The sequence below is a fragment of the Petaurus breviceps genome, unplaced genomic scaffold (genome assembly GCF_028583685.1).
Source record: "Petaurus breviceps papuanus isolate PSGF00001 unplaced genomic scaffold, PetGlider_PUasm1.0 99, whole genome shotgun sequence".
Classification (NCBI taxonomy): Eukaryota; Metazoa; Chordata; class Mammalia; order Diprotodontia; family Petauridae; genus Petaurus; species Petaurus breviceps.
In genome coordinates, this window is record NW_027187465.1 from 1584750 (window position 1) to 1594015 (window position 9266).

At 41.8% G+C, this 9266-nt stretch overlaps 1 protein-coding gene across 2 annotated transcripts in view; it reads left to right on the forward strand.

The window, feature by feature from the left end:
• Window positions 1-9266, forward strand: part of GAL3ST1 (galactose-3-O-sulfotransferase 1) — a 32533-nt gene that overhangs the window by 9692 nt on the left and 13575 nt on the right. For both annotated transcript variants that reach the window (XM_069081399.1, XM_069081400.1), the window contains exon 2: window positions 7926-8056. In XM_069081399.1, the coding sequence (XP_068937500.1) occupies window positions 7935-8056 (122 nt within the window). In that variant the 5' untranslated portion in view covers window positions 7926-7934. The remainder of the gene's footprint in view (window positions 1-7925; window positions 8057-9266) is intronic.

A 9266-nucleotide genomic window follows, 5' to 3' on the forward strand; every position in this document is an offset into this window, starting at 1 on the left:
CTACAAGCACATGTGTAAGACACTCCTCTAAGCATTAGGGATACAAACAAAGGCAATAGATAGGGGGTCTCCTTCCCAGTGACCAAGCCAGCTCCTGTCTGGGTCCACAGCCCTTCCACCCCTATAACTCCTCAGCATCACCATAGGAGGATAAATGGAGGGAAGGGGAGAGGACACACCTTCAATTTATCTTCCTGTGGTGAATCTCCACGGATGGGTCTCACCAGCTGGTCCTTAGGCACAGCAGTGTCTCCCTGGGCCAGTCCTTGGATCCTTCCAAGCCTGGCAAGATCTGTCAAAGCTTTCTGGAGCCAGGCTCATCTCCTTATAAGGGAGTGAGACGTAGGGCTGGGGAGGGGACTGACACTCTCACACTAATGACCATGTTTCATTTTTGAATCTGTCCTGTGAGGGAAGTGGTCAGCTGGGATAAGAACCCAGATATTTGGACCCTGGGGTTAGGGATCTTTCTGCAGTACCAAGAGTTAAGAGGGTTTGGCGTTCAGAGTAATTTCTAGAGGTTTGACAGGTTAATTGTGGGGCTTTCCCATTTATTTATGCTGCCTGTAGCCTTTACATTGCAGTTTGTCTACAGTCTTCCCTGATTAGGGACTGTTTTTTTTAGTTGACTGTTTTTCGTCAACCTCTGCATCAGTTCAGACAAGTATTCCCAGGATTCTCTGAAACCACCCCTTTGTTATTTCTTATAGCACAGTAGTATCCCATTACCTGCATATACTTCATTACATATATATCTATATGTCTACACACATATACATATATGTGTATATGTATATTCATAAAATATTTCCCAGTTACATGTAAAAATATTTAAACACTATTTATTTTTTACAATTTTGAGTTCCCAATTCTCTCCCTCTCTCCTGCCTCTCCCACCCCTTGAGAAGGCTTGAAATATCATATCGATTATACATGTTACTTCATTGCTTACTTAGCCATTCCCCAACTGATAGGCAATCCCTCAATTTCATATTCTTTGCCACTGCAAAAAGAGCTGCTATAAGTGTTTTAATAATCCTTTTTTTGGTGTTCATTTTGCTACAAACCAATCCCTCCCTTTATCTTTCTTCTTATCCCCCTTTCCCCTTTCTCTCCTCTCCCAGTTGTAGAAAATGTATTTCTGAAACCAAATTTATCTCTATGAATTTTTCCATCTTTTGATGAGTTCTGATGGGGAGTGAAGTCCAAGTACCAAGGGTTCCCCCTTCTTGTTTCTTTGTATAGGCAGCTAGGTCCTACAGTAGATGAAATTCTGGACTTGGAGTGGGGGAGAGTTCAAATCCTGACCTAATCCCTTACCAGCTTTGTAATCCTGGCAAGCCATTTAACTCTGTTTGCCTCAGTTTCCTTATCTGTAAAACGGGATTTTGAAATAGCCGCTACCTCCTAGGGTTGTGAGGATCTAATGAAATAGAATTTGTAAAATACTTTGCAAATGTGAAATTATTATTATTAATTATTGTTATTTACTGTAGATTGTAGAGTTTGGCTGAGGAGGACTTTCCTCTCTCCCTTCAGAAAGGGGGCAGAACTGATTCTCTCAGACCGCACTTGTATATACCCTTAGGGCTCAGCCTTGGAGGGTCATCCATTGCCTTCTCCTCTCCATTCTGTTATCATTTATACCTAGCCACAGCAATGGGCTCAGAAAGATTGGTAACTCACTTAGTCCAGGAGTTAAGGCAAAGCCCATGGTCCTTTCAACCTCTTCTTTGGGGGAGACTCATAAGAATAAACAGATTATTCATGAAATCCTAACTGTGTCAAGCCTCCATCCTCATCAGGACAGAAATGAGGCTTTGCAGCAGCTGAAATTCAGCAGAGTCAAGATAGCCTTTGCCCTGCTCCCTTCTCACTTCTTGGTGTCAAAGACTTCTAAAGTCATTTAAATGATTATATCTTTATTTGGAGATAACCCATTTTAAAAGTATACACAACGAGTAATCAGAATTGGAAAGCCAAGACAGAGAAAACAGAGCAGGAAGATGAGAGACATTCCCCAGTCCTTGGTAGGGATGGTGGTTTTGGAAGAGGCACAGAGAGTTGGGATTCTCTCCTAGCAGCTTCTTAGTGGGTCAGGGATCAACCATTTAACACTTAAGATGAGCTCCTTCGTGATCCTCTGAGGTCTCCTAACACCCTGTCCTGAGATGCTGTAGAAGACCCTGAAGATTCTGAGGTCTGACACTGGGAGGAGGAGGAGGACATCAGTGTAGGAGCCCAGGGTGCCCATGGTGAGACCAACCAAGACCAAGACTTGGCCCTAGTGCAAAGCTGAACAGGAGAGGTGACTAACCCAAGAAGGACACTGACCAGTGTTTTATGGCTCAGTAATATCTGTCTCATCTTGACCCCATTTTGGGTTTAGTAAAGATCCTGGAGTGGTTTGCAATTTCCTTCTCCAGCTCATTTACCAGATGAGGAAAACGAGGCAAACAAAGTTAAGTGACTTGCCCAAGGTCCTTAGGAAGATAAGTCTCCTGATTCCAGGCCTGGCCCTCTCTGTTTGATGGTGCCATCTAGCTGGCCCATGGGACATAGTCCTTGCTGTTCCACAAACAAGACCTTCCATCAGCCTACTTGGGTTATTTTCACCGACTATTTCTCATGTCTGGAATTCTCTTGTTCCTCATCTCTGGCTTCTGGCCTCTCTGGCTTCCTTGAAGTCCCAGCTAAGATCTAACCTTTTACAAGAAGCCCTTAATACTAGTCCCCTCTCCTTTTAATTATTTCCAGTTTATCCTGGCTATATCTTATTTGTACATAGTTGTTTGCATTCATTAGTCTTCGTTAGACTGTGAACTCCTTGAGGGCAGGGACTGTTTTTTGCCTTTTCTCTTGTATTCCCACCATTTAGCACAGTGCCTAACAGATGGTAGGTTCTTGATAAATGCTTATTGACTTGACAGCCAAAATAAAAAAATTGTGGGTTTTTTAAGCACTACATGAATACATAGAAGAAATAAAGCAAAATATTTTTGTAAAGAGCTAATAGTAAATCTTTACCTAAGTCACAAGTTACCTAAAAAGTAGAATAGACTAACAAAATTCAGTAACTCCATGGGAGAGCAAGAAATAGTAGAGCAAATGTTTTCAAAAATTGAAAAGAGAAGAAAATGTAATATACCTGACATAAAAAAAAACAACTGACTTGGAAAACAGGTCAAAGAAAAATAATTTAAGAATCATTGGGTTCCCTGAAAACCATAATTCTTAAAAGCCTGGCCACTTTATTCCAAGGAATCACATATGAGAACCTTCAGCAAAGAGCAAAATGAAAATAGAATCCACTGGTAACTTCTCCTTCTGAAAACCAAACGAAACCAAAAAACCTTCAAAAGGTTAAGTCCCAGGAATGTCATACTCAAAATCCAGAACTCAAAGGAAAAATATTATAAACAGCCAGAAAGGTGTTCATGCGCCAAGGAGCCACAGTTAGGATCACACAGGACCTGGCAACTTCTGCCAAAAATAAGAAGAGAACTTGGAATATAATATTCTGAAAGACAAACAGTATAGGCTTACAACTAAGAATCCTGCAACGCTGAGTGAAATGCTACAGGGGAAAAATGTACTTCTCATGGAATAGAGGACTTTCAGACATTTCTGATGAAAAGGGCGGAGCTGAATAGGAATTTTGAAATCTAAAAACCACAGTCCAGAGAAATATAGAAAGTTAAATTTATTTGAGTACTTGGAGTGAGCTGTATGATATTATAGTGATAAACTTCTAATGGAGGTGAAGAAACAAATGTTCCTTCAGGACTATTTTAAATGAGAAAAACGAAGGACCTCAGTGGATTGGTTCTGCTCTGAGATTTTTAAAAAGGGAAAAGGAAGAGAGAATAAAAGGAGTATAGGGAGGAAGAAGCCGGCTGACCTCACTATTTCTCATAATTGGTATCTGTGAGAAAAGGACCGTATAAACATGGAGGAAGGAGCTGGGGAAAGAGCCATCAGATGAACGTTGCTCTTATCTGGTAAAGGAGGGTTGTACATGACACAGATACATGAAACTTAATTGAGAGATAATTGGGAGAGAGGTGGTTTAAGAGAGGATAGTTGAAAATAAAATAAACTTCCTGATCTTGGTGGGAGGATTCAAAAGAAAAAAAACCCCATGAACTAGAATCTGATAGGGACAAATGTCCGTGACTGGAAGTGGGGTGGCTGAACAGATTGTGCGAATGTAATGGAATATTATTGCACCATTAGAAATAATGAAAGAGACTATTTTGGAGAATTCTGGGTAGTCAACTTATGCCAAGTGAGCCAACCTAGGAGAACAATTTATTCAAGGACACATGGTAAAAAAAAAAGAAGCTTTGAGTGCTAAGAACTCTGATTAATGCAATTACCAACCATGTGTCTCTCCAAGATAGAGGGGAGGCTGTCTCCACCTGGTCTTCTCAAGGGGCAGAAAGAGATATGTTGTTTTTTAACATGGTCAATGTGTGAATTCATGCTGCTTGACTTTAATTTTTTTTAACAAGGATTTTTTTTCTTTGTCTGTTGGGGAGAGGAGGCTGTGGAGGAGAGGAAAGGAAGCTATGCTAATACTGGGGAAAAAAGAGGCCCATTGAACCTTTTTTTTCTGTAGATGAACTCCTCCCCTCATCTCCATCTGGAAATTTTTTTGGTCAACAGGTCATCAAACTCATAAGGTCTTAGGCACCTACCCAGTCTGAGTAGATGCCTGTAGTCTCCCCTGATGCCTCATGGAGAGGACTCTGCATATCCTTAGATGACCAGGGAACTGGGGCCAATCAGTCCTAGGATTAGCTTTATCTTCCTTTAGGTAAAATCTCCCCACGTTATGGGTTGGAGGAACGAAGCTTCATCAGGGAAACCCTAGTCCTATCATGAAGGAGGCACTCCTAAGAATCAAAGAACTTTGCAACCTGATGACAGAGAAAGTCCTTCCTTACCCTCCCAGGGCTAGCACTCCACAAAGTCTCCCATGAGCCTCATGAGCCAAATTCAGGACTAGCAGGCTTTGTTACCCAAAGGCTTCAGTCAGTTCCATGCTCCCTTTCTGTGATCTGATTGGAGAAACATTTTCATTTTGATCAAGAGAGTACTGGACCTTCTTGATGGATAAGCCATCCACCTGGACTATTTCCAGCAGTTCATAACAGGTCACCCTTTCTTCAATCTCTTCTCCCTCCCCTCCAAATTGATCCTTCCTTCCCACCTTCCAAAGCCATGATGGGATCCCCCACCTTCCAAAGCCATGATGGGATCCCAGGTGCAGGTTGGACAAGGTAGGCTCTGAGGTTCCCTTTTGTATCTGAAATAGTCCACTGAGTAAATATTTCTGAAGTGCCTATTAATAAAACAGTGGTTACCCTCCAGGAACTTCATTATGTTCTAGTAAACAAGAACAGTCACCACAATAACCTTAACAAGTAGCCTCATGGAAAGGGACTTAGCATTTTGGCCCAAGAGGTTCAAAGCTTTGCTCAGCAACAAACTCCCTGAAAATTAGGATGGACCTAACAAAGCCAATAATTCCACGAGACAGTGAGAAATATTAACACAAAGGCAAAAGACTGAAAAAATAAATAGAGGAAAACATACAAGATTTCATTTTTTAAACTAACCTGGAAAACAGATTGAGGAGAAGAAAAATTAAGAATTATTGAATGTATGATTAAAAAAAGAGCCTAAGCATTATATTTCAAGAAATCTTCACAGATCTCTTAGAACCAGAAGGCAAGGTGGAAATAAAAAGAATTCATCTCCTGAAAGAAACATTGAAATGAAAATCCCCAAGAACATTATAATCAAAATCTAGAGCTCCCAGCTCAAAGAAAAAATATGGCAAGCCACCAGTAAGAAAGAATTCAAGTACTGAGGAATCACCATCAGGATCACCCATGACTTAGTAGCCACTCCTGTAAAGGAATGTAGATTTTGGAATGCAGTATTCCAGAAAGTGAAGGACAGAGAACTATAGCCAAGAATAACTGACCTAGCAACACAGTCTTTAATGAAATAGACTTCTAAGCACTCCTGGTGGAAATACCAGAGCTGTGTAGAATTTTGGATGTTCAAGCGTAGGGCTTAAGGGAAATATAAAAAGGCAAACATGAATCAACAGGTAAACATAAATCAACAATCATAAGAGACTAAACACAGATGAACTGCTTATATTCAAATGGGGGCAGGTGATAAATATGCCCGTCTGAATTTTATCATCATCAGGAGTCATAGAGGGAGTCTAATTAGACAAGGTCTAGGAGGGGTTCTCTCATGTCTTGATGAACTTAAAAGAAGAATGGAAAGGTGAGAGAAGAGGGATATGGTGCTGGAGGGAGAGAGGATGGGAGAAAGAGATGAGGGAAAATTATCTCACATAGTTGGAATGTACAAATAGATATCTAGACAAACAAGGAAGTCAAGGGGGAACTGGTTGACACTTGACCTCACTCATGTGAACTGATCAGACAAACACACACATATACACTTAACAAAGAGGTAAGGAAGAACAGGAGAATAGTGGGGAAGGGGAATTAAAGAAAAAGTAGATTAAAGAAGGGATTAGTCCTAAGCAACATGAAGAACTAGGTGGTATTCTGGATAGAGTGTTGGACCTGGAGATAGAAAGACTCATCTTCCTGGGTTCATATCCAGCCTCAGACACTTACTAGCTTTGTGACCTTGGGCAAGTCACTTCACCCTGTTTGTCTCAGTTCCTCAATATGTAAAATGATCTGGAGAAGGAAATGGCAAATCACTCCAGTGTCTCTGCCAAGAAAATCCCAAATGGGGTCACAGAGTCAGACACGACCACTGAACAATAACATGAACTTTAAGGATATTAAAAAAACACTTAAAGCTTCTTTTGAGGGGGCAAAGAACGAGGTTTTGAGGGGGTGGCCAAATATGTTATGATATATAAATGTGATGGGTACTGTTGTGTTATAAGAAATAATGAAGGCGGTGGTTTCTGAGAAGCCTGAAGAGACTTGTCTGAACTGATGAAGAGGGAAGGAGCAGAACCAGGGGAACAGTTTATACAATGTCAGTAATATTGTAAAGACTTAGGAATTCTGATTAGTGAAATAAGCAGCCATTGATTCCAGAAGGACCAATGATGAAACTGGCTACTCACCTCCCGAGAGAGAATGAAACACATGCAGAAAGAAACACGTGTGCATATATATATATATATATAATGTACATGTACACACATATTTAAATGTTGTATTCCTTTGGACATGGCCAATTGGGAAATCATTTTGATTTCCTATACATGTTTACAGCAGAAGTTTTGTTTTTCTTTCATTCTCAGATGGGGACATAGATGGGAGAGAGAAAGGTAGATTTTTGCTAACTGAAAAAAATAAAATTTAATTTAAACGATATCAATACACTTTTTTAAAAGAAGAAAATAATGATGCCTCTGTCCTGTATCTCTGATCTTGGACTTTGGAGATCTAGATACGTGTCTTAGTTTGGCCGTTCCTCTGTAATCTTGGACAAGTCCCTTCCACTCTCTTGGCTTCAGCTTCAGCTTCTGTAAAATGGGTCTATTCATCCTTGAGGGCTGTGGCTGTTGTGAGGCTCACCTGCACTAGGGGTTAGAAAGATCTTCAGTTAATCAGGGGGTATTTGTTAAATGCCCACTGTATACCAGGCACTGTGCTAGCTACTGGAGATAATAAGAAAGGCCAAAAGACAGTCTCTGCCCTCAAGGAGTTCACAGTTGAATGGGAGAGACAACATGTAACCAATTTGGTCAGTACATATTTGTTCAGGACGTGGCTGTGCCTGGCACGGCTGGTGGTCAGGATACACAGCCTGGCAGAAGACTGCCCTCGCTGTCAGTCTACAGCCTGGGTGTGTATGGGGGGGGCGCTAACTCCAGGGCTCCTGCCCCACCCCTCTCTCTTCCCCAGGTTACTGAGATGCCTTCTCTGAGGAAACCTTGGCACTCCATGGCAAAGGTGCTTATATTGGGATGTCTCTTCACCGGCTTCCTTCTGCTGTTCTATGCCTACGTGGCCCCCCTGCAAGTCAGCATGTCTGAGTGAGTGGGGGAGGGAAGGCATGGGGGAGGGGAGAACACATTCCATTAAAGGGAACAGCTCTGGTCCAGGGAGAACTTGGAGCCTTGGGGATTTGGGACATCCAATCCAGGTGCTTTTCCAGCTTAGTCAAGAGTAAGCTCAGACAGGGCAGTGGGTGGGGGTTTACAGGTTGTTGTACACAGGAGAAGCCTTAGAAGGGAAGGTCAGAGCTGGGAGGGACCTCAGAACAGGGGATGTTGGAGCTGGAGGGGCATTAGAACAGAGAATGTCAGAGTTGAGGGGGGCCTTAGAACAGGGGATGTCAGAGGTGGAAGGGCCTTGGAGCAGAGAATGTCAGAGTTGGGAGGGGCATTAGAATAGAGAATTATAAACTAAGAGTCCCTCAAGGCCCAGGGTTCATACTAACTAACTTGATTCTGATATTGGGGCTGACCCCAAAGGCTCACTTTGTCTCTCTGAGTCATTGCCTTGGGGCTACTCCAGGGCAATCTCTAAATATACTCACGTCTCCGTTTCCCCAAAGGTGGGTCAAAGGGCTCCCCATCTCTCCTTATTATTTGATGCTGTGAACTCTCACCAGTTAGTGGAATTAAAATGGGAGGAGGCAATGAATAGAGGGAGTTGGTTATTGGTTTATGACAGCTCTTTTCCTGTCTGAGTCCTAAGTGATCAAACTGTGATAGTTAGTTATGTGAAAGCTATGCCCTCTGCCCTGGGATCATGAGGGCCAAAGGTCCGACTCATCCCGGGAGGGGTTGCTTTAATTGGACCCCTCTGGTTCCACCAGGCAGCCTTACCTTCACTAGCTGGCCTTGGATCAATGACTGATTTCATGGATCATCTGGGAGAAAGGGGAGAGAGTTCCCTGTCTTCAGGTATAAGTGTATATATTATGTATAAGTACATGAACAGCTAGGTCCCAGTTAGTACAAATAACCTGTGTTTGCATTATTCTAATTCACACTGCATATTTCCATTAGACTGAAACCAATGACCACACTTTACATAATTATAACTTCAAATAGTGGTAATTTGAATACATTGGGACTTATATTCATACATTTTTCATTGGCATTCTTTTAAGGATATTTTAACATAGACACATTTAAATATATCTTATTGATTTTTTTTTTATATTACCTGTATTTTCCCTTGTAGATTCCCCTCCTTTCCAGTCTCCCAGAGAGCCATCCCTCAAAACAGAGAATC